General features: G+C 44.6%; 1 protein-coding gene across 1 annotated transcript; it reads right to left on the reverse strand.

Annotated features, from left to right (window-relative positions):
- Positions 1-1375: 1375 nt before the first annotated feature.
- LOC134491920 (zinc finger protein 595-like) lies at positions 1376-9165 on the reverse strand. The gene is made up of 6 exons (XM_063295999.1): positions 8604-9165; positions 8173-8302; positions 7939-8021; positions 6458-6584; positions 6285-6374; positions 1376-3634 (listed from the first exon to the last, which is right to left on the reverse strand). The coding sequence occupies exons 1-6, from the start codon at positions 9015-9017 to the stop codon at positions 1764-1766; spliced, it is 2715 nt and encodes a 904-aa protein (XP_063152069.1). The 5' UTR covers positions 9018-9165; the 3' UTR covers positions 1376-1763.
- Between the last annotated feature and the right edge of the window lie 12368 nt (positions 9166-21533).

Below are 21533 nucleotides of genomic sequence, written 5' to 3' on the forward strand. Positions count from 1 at the left end.
TTAGTTCCTTTGATCTATTTCCATTGGCCCCTTCACAATGACTCTCTCAACACTTCTGCTTTTTCCAAGGACAGCATTGAAATTATTTTGTGTCTGTTCCTTCCTGCAAATTAAACAGTTTCAATCTTCCATAATTAGAACAGGGGCTATAAACATCTCTTGGGATCTACTCCTTCCATGTAGAGGGTCTGGGAGATGACCTGGAAGGAAACATGCAGCAACCATCATATACTGTAAGCAAAGAGGGGTGAAACACTTCTTAAGTCCCGGCAAGTAAGACAGTATTCGGAGGAGTCTGAGGCAGGCTCCTCCCTGATTCACTAGTGTATAAGGAGGGAAAGCACAAACAGGCTTGCAAGGTTTTGTTACTATGGCCTATCTCTATAATTCTAATGGTATATGAGAAAGACCTTGAAAGATGGGGCAAAGATGTGCTACCTAGGGAAGGGGCATAGCCTGCAGCTGCATAATGGGAGGAGAAAGAAGCTCCGAAGGGACCTTCCCTAGCTTCCCAGGCTGTCAAGGAGACGGCAGGAGATTTGTACTTTCAGACTTGCTAGATTCTGTTAATGTAGCCTTACAAGAAAGAATTAGCTTATCTGGTCATACTTCCTCTCTGGCCTACCTGGGGAGGCTAACAATAATGCATAATTCTAATCTTCCTGTGGAGTTAGCTTTCTGATTTAGTCTATCTCAGAGGGCTAGCATCCTCCCTTTTTTTTTTAATATCTTGAGTATCTGTCGATTGATTATATGCCATGAAGTTGGTGTAAACTCTTAGCAACCACATAGATTTTTCCACGACAATCTGCCCATAATCTGGTCCATGAGGTCTTCCAATGATCCACTCATTGCCACTGTAACATAGTCCATCCATTTTGCTGCTTGTTGTCCTCTTCTTCTTTCCTTCCACCTTTTGCAACATTACAGCCTCCTCTACAGAGCTAGGTCTTCGAATAACGTGTCTGAAATATGTCAACACAATACAAGGATACAATTCTGTACCTTCAACTTTCACAGCTACCTGGTGGAACACTATAGCAGCACAACACAACCCTGAGGATGGAAGGATGGGGGCCTCAAGTTGCTTATCCTAGAAGTGCTTTGGCTCTTCACTCACTGATTTGTGTTCTGAGGTTAGGTGCTTAGTAGTTCTCATGGCCATCGCCTAACTCATCTGGCGTCTTCTTCAGAAATCCCAATGTGTGAGAGAGACAGGTCTCCCACTCCCTGCTGCCTGTCTGATAGTAAAAAGGTTTTTAAAAAACTAAATAATGGATTAACTGCTATAGTGCCACCTCCTGGCTGTATAATGTTGAGGTATATGATTAGAGGTTCAGCCCTTCCATAGGAGAAAGGCCAATCTCACAAGATATGAACAAAATCAAACTTTATATAAAAGAACAAACTGAATATTAAAAAGACTAATTTAACTTTGGAGATTTTTTTAAAATACAGGCAACATTCTTGGCAGACCAAAGATGATGCTGATAGGCTACTAATAGGATTTCTCCATCACTGCCATTATTATTAACATCAAGGGGAGAAGGGGGAGAAAGTGATGACAATGATTATGATGATTTTTAAAAGGAAAATCCTATTATCTTCTGTTGTTTTCGTCCCAATAATTTTTTGTTCCCTGGCTACAAGTGCAGCTCTCAGTCTGGAACTTCAGATTTATATTACTTCCTTTTCTGAAGACTAACTGATGAGAACTAAGATGAATGCTTTGACTGAAGGTCTTTCCAAAGGTCCATGAACTTCTAAAGTTTTTCCTTCAAATGGACCCTTTTATGGGAGTTAAGGGATCTCTTTTCCCTAAAGTTCTTTCCACACTCCATGCATGTATATGGTTTCTCTCCTGTGTGGATCCTTTTATGGATAGTAAGATCACTGCTCTTCCTGAAGTTCCTTCCACACTCCATACATTTATACGGTTTCTCCCCCGTGTGAATCCTTTTATGCGAAGTAAGGGAACTGGTTGTATTGAAGTTCTTTCCACACTCCATGCATTTATATGGTTTTTCCCCTGTGTGGATCCTTTTATGCGAAGTAAGGGAACTGTTTGTGCTGAAGTTCTTTCCACATTCCATGCATTTATACGGTTTTTCCCCCGTGTGGGTCCTTTTATGAGAAATAAGAGAACTGTTTGTGCTGAAGCTTTTTCCACATTCCACACATTTATATGGTTTCTCCCCTGTGTGGATCCTTTTATGGGAAGTAAGAGAACTGTTTGTACTGAAACTCTTTCTGCACTCCATGCATTCGTAAGGTTTCTCCCCAGTGTGGATCCTTCTGTGGGAACTAAGGCCTCTGCAATCAATGAATCTTTTTCCACACTCGGTGCATTTATATGGTTTTTCCCCCGTGTGGATCCTCCTATGGGAAGCCAGTTGATTGCTCTGAGTGAAACTCTTCCCACACTCCATGCATTTATATGGTTTCTCCCCCGTGTGGATTCTTTTATGAGAAGTAAGTTGACTGTTCTGAGTGAAACTCTTCCCACACTCCAGGCATTTATACAGTTTCTCCCCTGTGTGGATTCTTTTATGACAGTTAAAGGTGCTGCTTCCCCTGAACCTCTTCCCACACTCGGCGCACTGATACAGTTTCACCCCAGAATGGATCCTTTTATGGAAATTAAAGGCACTGCTCCATCTGAACCTCTTCCCACACTCGGTGCACTGATACAGTTTCACACCAGAATGGATCCTTTTATGGGAATTAAAGGCACTTCGCCACCTGAAGCTCTTCCCACACTCCATGCATTTATACGGCTTCTCTCCTGTGTGGATCCTTTTATGAGATGTAAGAGAACTTGAATCTCGGAAGCTTTTTCCACACTCCATGCATTTATATGGTTTCTCACCCGTGTGGATTATTTTATGGGAATTATAGGTGCTGCTCCATCTGAATCTCTTCCCACACTCGGTGCATTTATATTGTTTCATACCAGAATGGATCCTTTTATGGGAATTAAAGACACTGCTCCATCTGAAGCTCTTCCCACACTCCATGCACTGATAAGGTTTCTCTCCTGTGTGGATTATTTTATGAGAATTAAGTCCTCTACAATCAATGAAACTTTTCCCACACTCCATGCACTGATAAGGTTTCTCTCCTGTATGAATCCTTTTATGGGAAATAAGGCAACTGCTTTTATTGAAGCTCTTATCACATTCCATACATTTATATGGCTTCTCCCTTGAGTGGATCCTTTTATGGGAAGTCAGAGAAATGTTCTTGCTGAAGCTTTTTCCACACTCTGTACATTCATAAGCTTTCTCTACCATGTTCATTTTTGTATGTAAAGAAAGAGCCCAAGACTCTTGCCCATCCTCCCTGCATCCATATCGTTCTTCTTTAATGTGTGCTCTGGAGTGTTGATTTAAATCTACTACATCTTCAAATATTTTCACACTTTCCCCTAAACATCTCCTTTGTCCTTTGCCATCTTCTTGCACAAAGAAATCTTGAATTTGAGTGCACTGGACAGTGGAGATTTTCTTTCTTCTATTTTTTAATGGTGTTCCTCCGGGACTTTTGGGTTCCATTCTATTTCCAAGTATCTCCTTTTGCTGTTTCTCAGTGATCATCTGGAATGGTTCCATCTCATTCTCTTGCCCTCTGGACCCTTGGAAATGAGAAAATAAAAATACTAAGAAGACAAAGGAAAAGAAACAGATCAAACCATCAGAAGTGCTGAGAATACCCTGCTGAAATTCTGCTAATGACTCTCCATCACAAAGTCAAATAAAGTCATTCAATGTTTACTCATTTTGGGCTTGCAGTTGGGTTATTACCAAATTTATATGTGTACGAAATTGGACAGAAGGAATATTTAATTAACTAATTTAGAAGCTGCCCAACTCCAAAATTTCTCTTTGAGGCTTACACAACGTAAGAAAATAATAAAGAAGAACCTAAGTATCCAGACAAACTAAAAAACAACCAATCACCACAGAATCCACAAACACCCTTTCCCAAAGCCAGATTTTTAACAATTTACAGAACATCATTGTGGCAGGAATCAAGGAAATTCTGAGGGGATATCATTCCTGGGGGAGGTGCTACAATAGAGAAGCCATGCCTCCTGGTTCCTGATAGATGGCATTGCTTGATCAAGGGGACCAAAAGCATACTAATTCTGCCGGATCTCACTGGATGGGCACAAACCATGGGAGACAAGCAGTACCTCAAATAACCTTGCCCTATGCCAGGAAGGGCTTTATAGGTGATAACCAGCACCTTGAATTGCACCTAGAAGCCTACTGACAACCAGTGAAACTCATAGAGCAGTGGTGTCATGCCCAACTCTGCCAGCGCCGCTGCATTCTGGACTAGCTGCAGCTTCTGAGTGATCTTCAAGGTAGCTCCATGTCCAGCACATTGTAACAGTTTAATTGTGAGGTCACTAGGGTGTGAGTGACTGTTTGGAGGGCCTTTCAGTTTAGGAATGGGCAGAAATGCCACACTATGTATGAATGAATAATGAATCTATACAAAAGCCTTCTTGGCTTCAGTGGCCACCTGGTCTTTGAGCAGGAGCTGTGAGTCCAAGATGCCCCCAGATTGCACACCAGTCTTGAATGGGGAAATATAAACCCACCCAAGATAAAGATAGAATGTCTCTCAGATCCAGGAGGCCAAAAAATATACAGCAGGACTGAGCTGAGTCTATTGTGTCCATCCAGACCAGCATAGCCTCTAGACACTGGGACAGAACACAAATAGCTTCACTTGGCCAGTCTAGGATCGAGATATATAATTGGGCATCATCTGCATATTGATGATACCAGACCCTGAACCAGCAGATGACCTCACCTAGTGGTTTCATGTAGATGTTAAACAGGAAACGGGAGAGTAAGAGGTTGAGGGTGAGATCTCTCTTGCCATCAACACTGATTGAAACGACCAGTGAAAAAGGACAACCAACAGATAAAAGTTGAGTGTCCTCAACTCCCACTGAGAAATCAAGGAATACCAGGATGGACAGATCACCCCCATCCCAGGTCTACCAAAGGTCATCAGCAAATGCGACTAATGTCACCTCTGGCCTGAAACCTGAGGGAAATGGGTCCAGATAATCAGCTTCCTCCAGGATCCTTTGCAACTGCTGCCAGACTACCTTCTCAACAACCTTCCCTTGTCCAAAATCATCAGGATTCTTGAGGAAGCTGAGGCATCACCCCCTCCCTCAAAGAAGCTGATACCTCTGCACTTACCCAGCAATATCTTATCTCCCAGGCAGCCTTAACAACCCAGGAACGGCCTAGATTTAATAAACAGGTGGTCAAACTCACAGTTTGGAGGACCCTATCCACCTCCTCAGGTATCTCAGACTCAAACACACCCCAGATAACCCGAGACTGTGCCCCAGGCACCTCAGCTGGACTTGCCCAATTAGAGTCCAATTCCGAGTAAGTCTGAGCGATTTAATCTGCCGGATAGTTGTAATATTCTTTACAGCAGCTCTGCAGATGTTCCTGTAGCCCATCCCTCCCTTGTAGGAAACAGGTCATCTTACATAGAGCTACTAGACGTCTCTCGGCAGATGCAATAAGGGTGGAGAAATATTGATGTTTCACCACCCTTAGTGCCACTAGGCAATCCTGAATATGGGCACTTACCCATGTTCTTTCAGATTCACTCTGGGTAGTTTCTACCTTACCAGCAGTAGAAACCTTCAGAAAGTAGGATTATCTGAAAACAAACCATGCTATTGTCATTTTCCTTACATATTAACTCTCAAAATGTATCTCTGTAAGGTCTCACCAGAGGTCAGATTCAAGAAACTGAAGGATCAAAGGAAAGGAGCTTCTAAAATTCGGTCCCAGGATGCCTCAAAGGACAACTGGAGCCAAGGAGAGAGGCAATTGAATTTAGGTTGCTATACATCCTTACCTACCTTTCCTGAACTACAATATTCATTTTCCTTTCACCACAACTACATCTTTGCAGAGAAATAATACCTGGCATAGTTGATCAGTCAATGGAAAATCACACGTCAGTCAGTGGAAAATCTGCACAGGGAAAAACCGTATCATCTGATTGAAAAAGCCAAGGCTCACAATGAAAGGGAAAGGGACAATAGCCAAAGAAACTCCCTGAGGAAGCAACGCAGTTCGTAGGCCGAACAGGCAAGCAGCGGGCCCCACTCAAATAGCACCATCAAATGCCAATATACTAGTCTATAATTGCTGAATTTAAATTAAGACTAAAAAGGGAAAAGTCACTAAGAAGAACCACCAAACAGTTAGATAAGAACTTGTCACTTGACCCACCTAAGGAAGCAACACTTGATCTCTTCCCTTCCATGGAGTAGAAGACTGGATTTTCTTTCTTCCAGCCAGGAGATGAGATCTGGTTGAGGACTTTTTGAATTAAAAATAGCTCATTACAACTGACCACAAAATGCCACTTCTAAATATCACAGCACAGAAGAGAGGGCTCTTACCCAAAGAGGCCACGTGCCTAGCATTCTCCAGCATGACTTCCTTATGGAGGGCTTTTTGGTGAGGATCCAGCTGAGACCACTCCTCCTTGGAGAAATGTACAGCCACCTCCCTGAAGGACACGAGAGACTGAACATGGGGGAAAAAGTTCTCTATTAACAGACAGGCCCAGCAAAGATTTGCGAGTTCTTTCAGAATTCACAAATCTGCAATGGACAAAACAGGCATTTTCTACAGGATCCAAAACTAGGTGAGTAAATGGCGCCTTTCGCTGACAGTACGTTGGGGACACATTTTTATAGAATCTGCAGGACTTCAGGGCCATTCAGTGAGAGAAAGAACAGGGTTATTCAGGATTAACTGGCAGACAGGCCTGGGACACACCACCAATTAGTGGCTCCAATCCTTCCTGTGGATTGGTGGGGACAATTTTCACCAGTGTTTTGGGTTATCTCCTGAGGGATCAAAGCTGCCAACTCTCAACCCTACCGGAAAGGACATCAAGAGATATCTGTAATATTTTTTTCAATATACAGGTGATCTTCTAGAGTTGCTTGATTTTATTTTATTAAATAAATAAAATCTGTAGCTCAATGTCTGCTTTTTATTTGATTCCAGGGAAGCTGAGCCAATGTCTGGATGGGAGATCAAAAAGTGAAGCTCAGGAGGAGCTTTCCCTAGCTTTATTGACAGCATCCAATCATCTGGATCTCCTTAGAGCAGTGTTTTTCAACCTAAGATTGCGAAAGACTTCTTTAGAGGCTTGATTGAAACTAAATCTTACAACCCAAGCATTTAAAATGCAATCAAGCCTCTTCCGTCCGGCCAGTTTCCTTAGAAATTTATGAAGTAGAAATAATCCCATTATCCTATTTTCCATATACTCTGTCATTTTAAGAGTTTATACCTGGCAGCCTCTTTCAACATCATTTTTAAAACTGGGATTCCTTTAGCTTTCCTTACATTGTTCTTCAGGGGTACTTTTTAAAATTGTAGGTAACCAATTTGATGATTTCACATTTAAGCAATTCTCCACAACGCAGATTCTTTGGGAAGATGAACTTGCAACTTTTCAAGTGGATAAACTGAAGTGGCTCTTTGTTTTAAATGCCAGTATTTATTTATTTATAATTTATTAGCCACCCAACTCCAATGGACTCTGATTTATTTGCTTAAATCCTTGAAAGATAATTTAATTCCTGACTCTTGCAGGATACCTTTTTTTGCGCACCATCTTACATTCAAGAAGGGAAATCATTGAACTTGCTGAAAAAAAAATGGATCAGAAAGAATCTCTCAGGGTCAGTATTTTGTTTCATAAGATTTCCAAAAGACTTTTGTGAAATAGCTATGCAGAGAGTGACTGGTCAGTGATTTCTACACTCCACTTGCTTAAGAACCACACATTCTACACTGAGACCAAGAAAAAAATGGGAGGCCTTCACTGGTACATCCGCATCTTCTCTGATGTTTCTCCTCCTACCTGAGCTGGAGGTTCAGATGCTCTTTTGATTCTACCAGGAAAAGGAGATGGTCCTACAAATGCCAACGACATCTCTTTGCTTCCTGTCAGGGAGTCAAAAGTAGTGGAATCTAAAATTTTAAAAGCAGAATGAATAAACATGGGACAATATGGTACACTGAAGAACACAGAATATGAAAGGTAGCTGGCATCTCTCTAGGAAAATTTCCATCACTCGGAAGGCCTCTCCCTTACCTAGTGAGGTGTCCTGACTGTGATCTTCCTTGGAGAAGCCCCCCAAAAGTGCCCTCTGAGATGGATTTGAGGGATCACCCCTCCTTCCATCAGGACATTCGGCAATTGCCTCCACGAAAGACCTCTGGATCTGATGTACCAGAAGGAGCAAAGGGGAAATAAGGGAACAGCACGTAAAAAGAAACAGATTCTTCTCCTCTGCCCATAACTTCATAGCCCCTTATATGCATTTGTGGGGATGGAAAGTGACTACCAATCAATTGTCCCCAATATGTGCCCTGGAAGGAGCAATGGGTCAATTTACATAAACAGTTATTTAAATAATGTTGTCACAATATCAGTGCCACAAAACTCATGCAGGGAGATATCTAGGTATTGAAACAGAGAATTCATAACATTAGCACCCCTTTCAGACTTCCACATTCTCCCACCTGCAGCTCTTCTAGCCTCTTCTCCTCTGCCTGGCTCAGGAGGAAGCCCTCGGCCAGGGCCACCGCCTGGGAGCTGGTCTCCGCCCCACACTCCCGCACCCAGCTCTCCATGTCTGGGGGCAGGATGGCCAAGAACTGCTCCAGGACCAGCAGGTCCAACATCTGAGCCTTGGTGCGTCTTTCTGGCTGCAGCCACTGATGGCAAAGGTGGGAGAGCTGGCTGCAAATCTCACGGGGTCCCTTGGACATCTGGTAGCGGACATTCCTGAAGTGCCAGTGATATCGCTCCGACATTATGGTTTCCTCTTCCAAGATATTCTGTCCAGATCTTTCCCAGATTTCTCCACAGCTCCCAGGCCGAGCACAATGCGGGCTGTTTCCATCTCCTTCACCTGCTGGGGAGAGGGCATCCATTGTGTCTCTGTTCTCTGAAACAGCTTCAAATGGGGCCAAGAGAGCTCCTGGGTCTCTGCAGATCTTTTCGTTCAGAAGACCTGGGCGGCATGAAAACGGAATGGACGAGACCCATCAGGCTAACCAGCCCTCACTGCCTAGCTGTTGTTTTTTGTTTCCAGACATGGAGACCAAAAAGGCTTCCAGAGTATGAATCTGAAGGGGCAAAGAAAACAAACTTCAGGAATTACACAGACCTGAAAGGGGGCGGGGGGGGGGCTTTTAACCTGTTTCACGGCTCTCTGTGATGATGAGCATTCAGAAGAAAGTAGAGATATTTCTGGGCTGGCACATCTTTGGGAAGACACACAGGAGGGATCACCTCAGACAGGTGAGGGCGGGTGGGTGTCCGTCTGGAGGTAGAGAATGTGGAGAACCTCCAAGCTCCACTTCCACCAAGGACTCAGCATAGTAAATAAAGGCATTTGGAGCGGGGTTGGACTTCTTCTCCCTCACGGACAAACCATCAACCTTCGCTTCTTAAGAGAAGAGCGATGCCTTCACGCTCCCGCCCAGGCAGGGTTCGCCCAAAGCACTCGTTAGGGGAAAGGCGACGCCCCAATAAACCAGATCATGGCTTAGCGTGGCAGCCGGGTTCCCTCAGCTGAAAAGACCCTCCCTCCCTCCGCGCCCACAAACGCCCTTCGAAGGGACCGACCCCCATTGTCGCCAACCTTGGCTAGGGCTGGGACGCAGCCGCCCCGCGGTCCCGTTTCTGCAAAATTGCTGATTTGCACGCATTGCAAAATCTCTTCTCCACCCCGCGCCTCCTCCTTCCTCTGGATCCTGGACTTTTTCCTCCTGGCCAACGCGGTTAGTATCGCGCTTTTCCTTCTCCCCCTTGGCTGACCCACGCACAGAAAAAAGGCAGCGGGGGGAAAAAGGGGCCGCAGGCTCTCCCCCCCCCCCTAGACTCAAAAGACTGAACCTGGGGGCTTTTATTATTATGTTTTGCGTTCCTTCCGCAGCACGAGGCCACCTGGGGCTTCCCACGAGCAGAGCTCCGCCGCCACGCAGCCCATGTCACGTCTGAACCGTGTTCCTGCAAGAGTTTCCTGCAGCCTCTTCGACTTCTTGGAGATTCCGTCGAAGGGTTAAAAAGAGTGAGCGCAAAGCCCTAGAAAGGCAAGCATTTACGCGATGCCACTCACTTCCTTCCACCCCCTGAAAATCCCAGTTTAGATATTCCTCATCGCTGTCCGAATGATCCGGCGCATGCTCACTTCCCTCCTGAAGTTCGCAGGCTGCCAGTCGTGGTTATTTTGCAGAGGGAGCCCCCTGGTGGATTCTGCGCATGCTCACTTCTCTCCTGAAGTTCGCAGGCTGCCGGTCTCGGTATTTTGCAGAGGGAGCCACTGGTGGGATCTGCGCGTGCTCACTTCACTCCTGACGTTTGGAGGCGGGCAGTCCTGATGTGCTTGCAGAGGGAGGCTCTTGGTAGGTCCTGCTCCCAATGCTAGAAGACCTTGTGAGCGATGGGAGAAAAGGTGAATTTTCCATGGAGGGCCAGGGATGATGGGAGTGGGAAGAAAGCACCCCTTGAGGGGAGGGCAGAGGCAGGGCATGGAAGCAGGCCCTGAGATTTCTCCAGAAGGGTCCCTAACTCAGCTTTTGTGCTGCCCCCACCAACAATCAGTTATTTTAATTAGTTGACTTCTGATTTTACTTTGGGAAATGGATTGGATGGATTTGAGGTACTCACTGGGTCTAATCTTTAGTCGACATCCCATGAGTCATCACAGATTCGCCGGTGTATGGATTTAAGAAAGAAATAAATTCACATTGTCTGGGAAGGAGGAGGCCAGAAAGAGTCCTTAAATAGCAAAACTCTTCAAAGAAGTAAAGTTCTAAAAAAATTACCTCAGAATTGCACAACAATGGCAATATTTTCTGAATTTTTGTGTTGTATGGTTCCTGTATTATTTTATTTTTAATTGTGCTATACCGTATGCCTCCCAGAGTCAGGCAGCCTAAAAATTTAAATAATAATAATAATAATAAAAATAGGGGTAGGAGTAGGAGTAATAAATAGGTAAGGCTACAATAGCCACCTCCAAGTGAACGACTCCAAAGAAAATATCAAAGCCTAGAGTCGCCCAGAGTCACTCTCTGAGTGAGATGCGCAATGACTAAATTTGATATATAAATAAATAGAATAAATAAACCTCTGTAAAGGAGCAAAAAGGAGAGAAAGAGAAGTGACAGCCAAAGACTGGAGCAAGAATGAAGTTCGTTTAATGAAGTAATGTTAACCAGAATGTATTTAATGTAACCGATTAAATGAAGTATTTTAATTAGCCTCAGAAAATATACCAAAAGACATATCGTTTGATTATGTGTTTTGCTGCTGTTTTTACGGTAAACTGCCTCAAGATGTTTCTATGAAGCGGTAAGTGAATGTATAGAATCAGAGTTAATTATTTATTTATTATTTGATTTTATTTTGGTATTGCCCACCTCCTGAGTGACTCAGTGTGGCTCTCAATATTCAACGAAGTATAAATAAAATCCAAGGGACGCGGTGGCACTGCGGGTTAAACCACTGAGCTGCTGAGCTTGTCGATCGGAAGGTCGGCGGTTTGAATCCGCGTGACGGGGTGAGCTCCCGTTGCTAGTCCCAGCTCCTGCCAACCTAGCAGTTCGAAAACATGCCAATGTGAGTAGATTAATAGGTACCGCTTCAGCGGGCAGGTAACGGCGTTCCGTTTAGACCACGGAAGTGTCTATGGACAAACGCCGGCTCTTCAGCTTTGAAATGGAGATGAGCACCGCCCCCGAGAGTCGAACACAACTGGATTTCATGTCAAGGGAAACCTTTACCTTTACCTTTACTATAAACAAAATAACATAATAAAAATAAAGAGAAATAACACAATGGGAGTCCAAACAATGACATCAACCCAAAAACAAAAAAATGCAATTATTTCTAACGGGGTGGGGGGGGTTCCGTCCAACAACAGGAAGAATATTAGCAGTGATAGTAATAAAACTAAAGAATCCCCTGAGATCTAAGGCAGCCGAAGTACCTTTTCTTTTAATTATTAAGAACTTTATTCAATTTCAACATATATAGTTACAGTACAATATAAAAAGAAAAAGAAAAGCAAGAAAAGATAGCTAAAGAACAAAGAAGAAACTATAAAAGAAAGGAAATGAAAGGCGGTTTCCCATTTCTCCCATGCAGGTATAAATACAATTTGAGATGTAACCCTTTGCCCATATTTAGACCATATTAATATTGTTCCTTTCAAAGTAAACCATTTAGTCACCAAAACCCACAATTAAGGCTTCATTTTTTCCATCACACCCAGGTAGTCTCAAAGTGGTTGCCAAGTGGCGATAAATTTGGAGACAGTACCTTGAGACCCTAAGGGAAGGGAAGTGCCGCAAGGGGAAAAGAAAAAAAAAAAAACTTCTAGTTAGGACACTAGAGAATGTAGGGAACAGAAAATACCCCACTGCATTTGGGGATAGGAGTGAAATAAGGAGAGAGAAATTCAGCTACGGTTAAAGGAGAGAGACACAACAGGAAAAAGAACTCCAGTGAAACCTTAATGGATGAAAAGTTTACTCCAGAGCTGCAGGAAACTTTTTTCCTTTTTTTTTTTTTTTAAATCAACCTCCCCGTTTTTGTGGAAAGGTGGGGATGTAAAACTTGCTTCCTTTCAGGTCATGGTTCTACCTATCAGGATCGCTTTGGATTTTGGTTTTGCCAATTTAATATATTTGAAGCAGCTTTTTGTTGTTGTTTTCTGCATCCTTTAGCAATATCAGCTCATTTATTTATCCCTAAGTACATTATATATATAAGGGACGCGGTGACGCTGCGGGTGAAACCGCTGAGCTTGCCGATCAGAAGGTCGGTGGTTTGAATCCGTGTGATGGGGTGAGCTCCCGTTGCTAGTCCCAGCTCCTGCCAACCTAACAGTTTGAAAACATGCAAATTTGAGTAGATTAATAGGTACCGCTTCGGCGGGCAGGTAACAGCGTTCCGTTTAGTCATGCCGGCCACATGACCACAGAAGTGTCTACGGACAAACGCCGGCTCTTCGGCTTTGAAACGGAGATGAGCACCGCCCCCTAGAGTCGGACACGACTGGACTTAATGTCAAAGGAAACCTTTACCTTTACGTACATTATAACTGCATGGGTGGAGTTTGTTTCAAGCTGGTCACTGACTGAAATAACATTACCTGTCTTTGGATGGGACCTCAACAAAGTGAAGCCGGTTGCTTCCCTGGCATTATTGGTTGGCCAATATCACCTGAAGGCATCTTGATTCCACGCACTTTCAACACAATTTCACTTAGAAAGTTTTCCAGCTTGCCAATTAGAGCTTTATAACCTAGTCATAATCTATTTATTGCATTTCACTTCTCATCCACCACATTCAGTGATTTAATGTGGCAGATATTTTTAACACTATTTTTAAATTAGATACATCTTTCAATGCCATATTTAAATGATACTTTTCAAAACTGCGGTTAGCAAATTCAGTGATTTCATAACTTTTCAGCAGTTTTCCATGAAGCAGGTCATTTGGAAAGAGGAGTTTAATAACTTTATTAAATTTTAAAATAGACAGGTAAAATCTAACAAGACTAATAATTAAGAAAGGAGTTGAGAAAGGAATAAAAAAGGAAAAAGAAAAAAGTGCAGCAAGATAAAGAAAGAAAAAAAAAGAAAAAGATACAAAAAATGCAGGACAAGGAATGAGGAGACAGTGAATTCTAGTCCTTGCTGAGGCATGGAAACCAACTGGGTGACTTTGAGCCAGTCCCATTCTCTCAGCCCAGCCCATCTCACAGGGCTGTTGTGGGGAGAATGGGAAGAGGGAGCGTTATGTATAATTGTGTTTTGTTGTACAAAATAAAGGTGGGATATAAATCTCATAATAATAGGCAGATAGGGTGGTCAGGAAGTGGCTGGAATATAGGATGTCTCCAATTTACTTCCACCAGGGACACAGAATATTGAATCAATATATATTGAGGGCTTGGGGATTTCAGTTGCCTGACCACCAGCACAAAACCCACGCACCCTTTTTCAGGAAATAGCTTGACAGTCACACTCAAAGGGAAGAATCAAAGTGCCAAATCCAAAACCCAGGGTAACAAACTGCAAAGGTTGTGTTCACATAAAATGCAATTCTGAAGCAAATAAACTCCATCACACGGTATGTGATGTCCCGGGTCACACACTGGATTGCCACAACACGCTTTGACCCTGAAATTAACCCAGTCCAACATATTGTGTGAATGTAAGCGGGGAGCCCCGCTTGCCCCTCTCCTGCCACACTTTCATTTCCCTGCTAGAGTTCTGCATTGTAGGGACCTCCCCCCTCTTACACGGTGGGCTTTTCCTAACATTCCCAGGACACAAAATGGGACAATTCCCCGCTCCCCCCATCACAATCCTTCATTGGATTTTTCCTTTGGATGCTGGTCAATTTCCATGTGGCCAACATAGCTGGTGTTGTGCTTTTGCCTGGCACATAGAAAGAGGTAGCAAGGAACATTGGTTACATGTATATCCCACTTTTTCTTCAGCATACATAGTGTTCCTTCCTCCTGTTTTTCCCCTGTGAGGTAGCTTGGGCTGAGAGAGAGACTGGCCCAAACTCACCCCATGTGTTTCCATGGTTGAGGGTGGACTAGCATCTGGGTTTCCCTGGTGTTAATCCAACAGTTAACGACTATGCCACACTCCCCCAGGATCTCAGGATGGCGCACATAGCATTTTTCCCCAACAACAACCCTGTGGAGTAGGCTGGGCTGAGAATTAGTCCCTAGCCCAAAGTCATCCACTGAGCTTCCCTGGCGAAGGATGGATTTGAAACTGGGTCTCTCCATTCCTAGTCCAACACCTTAACCGCTATGCTGGACTGAGAAGATTGAGCCTGCAAGAGGATTTTAAAGGTCTCCTTGCTCTCCCCAACATGAGCCACCCCAAAGGTTTTACACTCATCTGCAAGATTTCTAGTCCTGCAAGAGGTTCCCACTGCAGCTGGCCTCCTGGGAGGTTCAGTCTAAGGGTTAAAGTGAGTGAGTGTGGACTGAGTCCCAGAGATGAAAGAGTTCGGTGATTTCCCTCACTTCCTGCGATCAGTGAAAAATCCCAGGATGCAACATACAGCCTCCACTGGCAAAATAACCAGGCACATGCTCACTTCCCTGCTGAAGCTGGGAAGCTGCCAGTTTTCCCGGGTTTGCAGGTAGGGCCCTCTGGTGGGTTATCTGCAAAATAAGAGGTGACTCTCAAGGGGTGGAACAAAGGGGCGTATCATTTTCCACTCAGTACAAACTGTGGGGGGGGGGGGGAAGCATCCCATGGGTAGGGAAGCAGGGGCTGAGGAAACATGTTCCATCCAGAAGAGCCTCTTGTGCTGTGTAATAACTGTGGAGTCCTGATTCAGTATATCTTCAGTGTTAATTAATTGAGGACTGTTTTCACGTGAGGCCAGAAAGTGGAGGATTGGCAGACTTTGCACCTCACCCATTCTCCCTGCAGCCTCTTTCTCCATAGTACAAACAGCATTTGTCTTCCATTTCTAAAGCCAGAGTGGAGCCTTTGGCCCAACTTGGCTCTCCAATTCCATATATCCTTGGTTATAATACGGTTTGCTTGGATCTGACTTAAGATGCTGCGTGAATTAGGTTCGGGGACTTGCTTAGAGAGATGAGTTCACACCGTGCAAAACTCTATGTGCATAAAGACAGGAGGGGAGAGACTGAGTCCAGAGCCTCCAGTTTCTGGGGTGCCACAGGGGTCGATGTTCTCCCTCCTCCTGGATGCAACTTCCAGTCCCCTTTCTGGCCATGTTCACCAATCAGGAGGGACAAGGACCCATACAGCAGGTGGCAGGACTGAAATCACAGAAAACTCTGTCTACTGCCTTGGGATTCATAGGCTCAAAACATCCCAGATAACATCCAAACACTTCACTCTGTCGTCTCCATAAATGCCATCCCCTCAGCTTCCAACTTGGAGCAAATGCAAGAGATTTTTTCCACGAAATGCCCCTTCCGACTATTGCCATTTGCGCTGAAAGGATCCAGGAGAAAAGGATAAACAATAAGCAGAATAATGAATTCCTTTTTCCCTTGGGACAGTCAGCAGCTGCCTCCAGGAAGTAATCCGGGTGGAACAGGAGGAGGAAAGACGAAAAACTAGCAGGAAACAAGGTTACAAGACGGGGATTCTCCTTTTCTACCTGCACCTTCTCAGCTCCCCTGTATCCACCAGTGAAGATCAGAAACAAGAGTGGAACAATTGCCCAAAACATCTTCTGGGGAAGAAGCTAAAATCATAATTACATCATCTCATTGTATTAAAAAAGCCAGAATTGCTTGAATTCTGTCAATATGGAGCCGTTTAAGAACTTGGTCATATTGCTTATTATGGTGACACCCCTTGAGAGGTCCCAAGACGAAGGCTGTTTCTGCTCTGTCTGGCTCAGGAGGAAGCCTTTGGTCAAGGCCACCAGCTGGGAACAGGTCTCCATTCTGACTTAGCTGGTCTGGCACATATTCATGGAAAGGGAAGAGTGACGAAATTAAGGAGATGGGGGCAATGGTGTGTCTGGGAGGGTATGTCTGACGGCCTCAAAGTATTGAATAAATACATATGCAGGGATTTTTCGTTTCTTTTTCCTCACAGCCTAGCAAAAGCAACATTTCCTTCCTCAGAGACAGAATTACATTCTCACTCTGACATGCAGGTTAGGTACAGACAACGTGTCAAACCTAAAACATTAAATGTCTGCCTTCAAACAAACTGCAGTGCCCAGATAAACCAGATTGTGGCTTAAGGTCATGTCCACACAACCTGCTAGGACAATACCTGAATTGTCAGTACAGCTGAACCATAAATGGTGCAAGGCCACTTTCACCTCCTCTAGCATAATCCTGTGAACCCCCTCACCCAGTCCTCTTCGGGCCTCCGTTCCCGCAAAACGTTTGTTTGTCCCCTTGAGTTTTTCAGTGCCAAATTTACCCCTTTCCCCCCATTCATCAGCTTTTTTCAACATCTCCCAGAAATGAAAGGGGGGGAGGGAATGATACCTCCAGATCACATGCTTTGATCAGATTTGGTCAAGCTTACTGTTTTCCTTCTTGCCTGTCACATGCATGGAAAGCAGGGGGATATGGGACCTCTTCCCAAGACTCAGAGCCTTGATGAGGACTTGTTAGGTTTTTAGTTTCCTCCCCAGCAGGAAGCCCTGGACTTTCCCCATCCTAACCCAGTCAGAATCATGTCCAGATCCCCATTCTTGCAAGTTTCCTGCAGCCTGGGAGTCTCTGTCGAGGATTTAAAGAGAGGCAATGCAGATTCCTAGAGAGGCAAGACACTTGGTACATCCTTCATTCCTTATCTTCCCTTGACAAAACCCATAACGCCAGGTACACGGTCAACTGTCTGAAGTGTGGGAGTGCCCAGTCCTGATATGTTTGCAAGGCCACAGACTCCTGCACGAAATGGGTATCATTTCTTTATTAAAGTCCTGTGCCTCACTCAAAGGAGGGCGGAGCAGAACGTGGGTTCTGTTAGGTTGTTGCCAAGCAACAGAGTAAACATTCCGGTGAGTGGCAGTTGGCTGCAGCCTATAGGAAAGGCTCGGCTGCCTCGGTTCTCTTTGCTGGAAACCACGTCTAGCTCAGGGGTCATCCCTGTGTAGGAAGGTCACTCTTGATCCTCAGACCCGGGCACTGGCTGCCAACCTCGACCCGGCTCTTGAACCTTGGACCGACTTTAGACTTTGCAGGCAAGCCCTTGCTTTGTTTGACATTCCCGAGTCCATTGCTAACTCTGTGACCTGAAAATAAAATGGGTAATCTTCCCCGAAATTGTGTATGTGTGTGAGGCTGCAACCCGAAGTGGGACATCCACTCTGCTGGAAGCAGTAGACAGCAGCATACAAATAGCTCAACATAAAGAAAGAAAAACCATAACCCTGGAGTGATCACCCACTCAGGCACCTTGCCTAGGAAGGGAATGTTGGTCAAGGGTCTATAGCAGCTTTCATCCGGTGTGTCCAGATTTGCTTTCCTCAAAAGCAACCTGATCACTGCCTCTAGAGCTGGGAATTGCTCCCTCTTTCAGTGAGGCCTTTGCATCTTCCTGGACCCAACTGGACAGCCCCTGCCCACACCAGTGCCAGACCAAGCGTGTCTGCAGGGAGGTTGATGGGTGGCAGGTTGGCAGCACTCAGGCTATCCCCCGTCTGTCCCAATTGTCCAATCTAAGGTACAGACATAACAGTCCTCTGTGAAGGTCTGAGGCCACTATTAGATTTGTTGTTTTAGCAATGGTATGATGACCATATACTGTAGAATTATTTCTCAGAGCCCAAGTCTATGCATGACTACTCAGAGGTAAGTCCCATTCTACTCAATGGGTTGAGGTGTTTGTTTCTGGAAAGTAGGAGCGTATTACACCTACTTCCTGCTGAATAAAAGGGGCTGACTTCGGAGTAAGGTAAATAACAGCATTTTCAAAAACCTCTCTATCAATGGGGCTTACTCCCAGGTAAGTGTGGATAGAATTGCAGCCTCAGTCTCTTTGGGGTAAGATGTTCTGGAAATTGTGTTCAATCAACTCAGTCTCTGTAGACCAAGATGTTCCAAAAATTGTCTTTGTTTAAATGTTCACTGAAGGCCGCAAGCACTCAGTCCTCCCTCTCTCTCCGACTCTTCTCACAAAGGGTCGACGCTTGGACCCAAAAAATTGCAAACTTGGATTCATCACCCCATAATGCTCTTTTGCACTGATCCTCATTCCCATCTTTGTGAGCTTTAGCATATCTCAGCCTTTTCACCCTGTTCCCCCTCCACAAACGTATATATACATAAAAGTGTTACCTGGGATTTTTAGGCTTCATTATTAGCTTTTTCAAAAAGGTGATATTAGCCTTTAAGCGTGGCACCCATGCCTTCAAGTTCAAGAAACCCTGTTTTCCTTTTACCCAAATCCCTTTCTTCCTTTTACGTGCAAAAACTAGCCTTTTCAGCAACTACACAATAGAGAGCATATTATGAAAGTCCCTGAGCACACTTGTGAGTTTGAAATAAGATACAAACCCAGCTGGGAAAGGGACTGATGTAACCCATAAATTTGCCACTTCTGGAACATTATCTGTAATCAGTGTTTTCTATTGTTTTAAGTTTCACATGTAATCCATGTCTTTTCTTGTTTGATTAGTTCCTTTATGACGTATCACGTATACTGAGTGTATCTATCCTTTGTCTCTGTACCCTATAAAAGGACTTGACCCCCCTCCCCCTTAATACATGCTTTTTACTTTCGCTTGAATTGCTGTGTGATTCGTGGCTTCAGGTAGGCAAAAAGCCACCGTTGCAAAGTTCGTCTCTCTCCCAAATTCAGGGACCAGGTTTTTATCAGCTCCACGCCAGACTCGGGTGCCTGGGTTTCTAGGCAACATCAGTACCCTGCACATGAACAGGCCCATTTTAGGCCAACACTGTGCTGGTAAGAAAAGGAAGGTGTGCTTGCTTTTCCTTCCTTACTGCTGTCCACCAGCCCCATATGGCCTTGACTCCTCCTGGACAGAGACTTTAGAGATGAATGGAGTCTTTCCTTGCCTTGTTATCTGGGGCTCCTTTGGTTCTTTGGCCTCTGAAGATAGTCAGATAGTCGCTCGGTTGTCTCCTGCCATTTGCTGGTTGGATCACTGCCCTCTCCAACCTCCCACCCACCCACCCACCCACCCCTGCGGTTGTATAGGAATCAGGAGTGGTGATGACCACTTGGGTCTGGAAAATTTTCAGTGTCTTGTTCCAGGAGACGCAACTGCTGGCAGCCTGAAAAAGGCTGTGGTGCATTCCTTCCTGAAGAGGCCATTGCTGGACCTGGTGATGTTAGACAACTACTGACAGGTTTGCGACCTGTCCTTTTCGGGGAAGGTTGTTGAGATGGTGGTGGTGGACCACAGCAACCTAGATGAAGTGAATTATCCAGACCCTTTTCAAGCCTGGTTTCAGGGAAGAGACAGCATTGATTGCTCTCCTAGTTGACCTGTGTTGGGAACTGCATGGGTGAAGTGTCCCCTCCTGGTCTTGATGGCTCTCTCTGTGGCTTATCATACCATCAGCCATAGTATTCCTTTCTACCACCTGTGACATTGGGGTTTGGAGGTGTTTCTTGCAATGCTTCCATTCCTTCCTTAGTAGGCAGTGTTGGTGCAGGAGATGGGTATCCCCTGACTTGTTGGGTGTCACAGGGTTGCTCTAATCTCCCCTGCTTTTAACATCGATATGAATCCACTGGGAGGCATCATTCCACATTTTGGGTTGCAGCATCATCAGTGTGCATCTATTGACTGTATATCAGTACCATAGGCTGGGGGAGTGATGCTGCAGACTCCCTTCCCAAGTACCTGAAGACTGTTTGGGTCTGGATGACGGGAAACAGGCTGAAGGTGAACCCAGGCAAATCAGAGTTGTTGATACATCAGGACCTGCTGTCACTGACAGAAATGTTCCTTGATGAGGAAATATTACCTGGTTCATGGCTCATGGGAACAGCTTCATGACTCATGGCTCCAGAAGGTGGAGTCTGTGGACACACTTCTACACCCAACTCTGCTTGGTATGCCAGTTCAAACTTTATTAGGGGCAGAAACACCTGGCAAAAATATCTCATGCCTTTACCACCACCTGCTTAGACTACTCTACAAGGGGCTGCCCTTAAAGGATATTAGGAAACTGCAGTTGGCTTCAAGCAACACACATACTTTTGGCGAGCAAGTTTGGGGACATTTCATTGGTTGCCAGTTGCTTTCTGGGTCCAATTTAAGGTGCTGGTTTTTTACCTACAAAGCCCTTTATGGCTTGGCACTTGGATAGCTAGAGGACCATCTTTCTTCTCAAGGCACTATCATCCTGATCAATTAGATCTACCAGGGGGAAAGAGCTGCAGATCCCACAATTTTGAGAGGTGCCTATTCTGTTGCAGTGCCTCTATTTTACACAGCCTCCCTGTGGAGATCCGGCTGGCTCCCTTCGCACTGGTGTTTCAAAAGCTCCTGAAGGCCAAGGTGTTTTAGAGAGCCTTCCCCTGATGTGATGTGATGTGATGTGATGTCATAATTTCCTTTGCATTGTTTCAGTGCTATTGCTCACTTATTAGGCAGTGGATACATTTTGTATTGCACTGATATAAAAATATAAAATAAAAGGAATAGCTCAGAGGGAATGGGAAAACCTTGTCAACTATTCTGAGTTAACAACTGAAAAAGATTCTGAAATAAACTGCTAAGATTTTTCATCATAATTATGGGAATGTTAGGCACTCTTGCAATGGAATTGGCAAAACAACCAACAAAATTAGAATTATTGGACCACAGAACTTTTAGTTTGCAAAAACAGTTTGCTTAGAATCACATATAGATTACAACAGACACAAAGCTTGATTTGTCTCTAAATTGCTAGCATTTGGAGAATATGCTTCATAAGAGAC

This window comes from Candoia aspera, chromosome 2, assembly GCF_035149785.1.
Source record: "Candoia aspera isolate rCanAsp1 chromosome 2, rCanAsp1.hap2, whole genome shotgun sequence".
NCBI lineage: Eukaryota > Metazoa > Chordata > Lepidosauria > Squamata > Boidae > Candoia > Candoia aspera.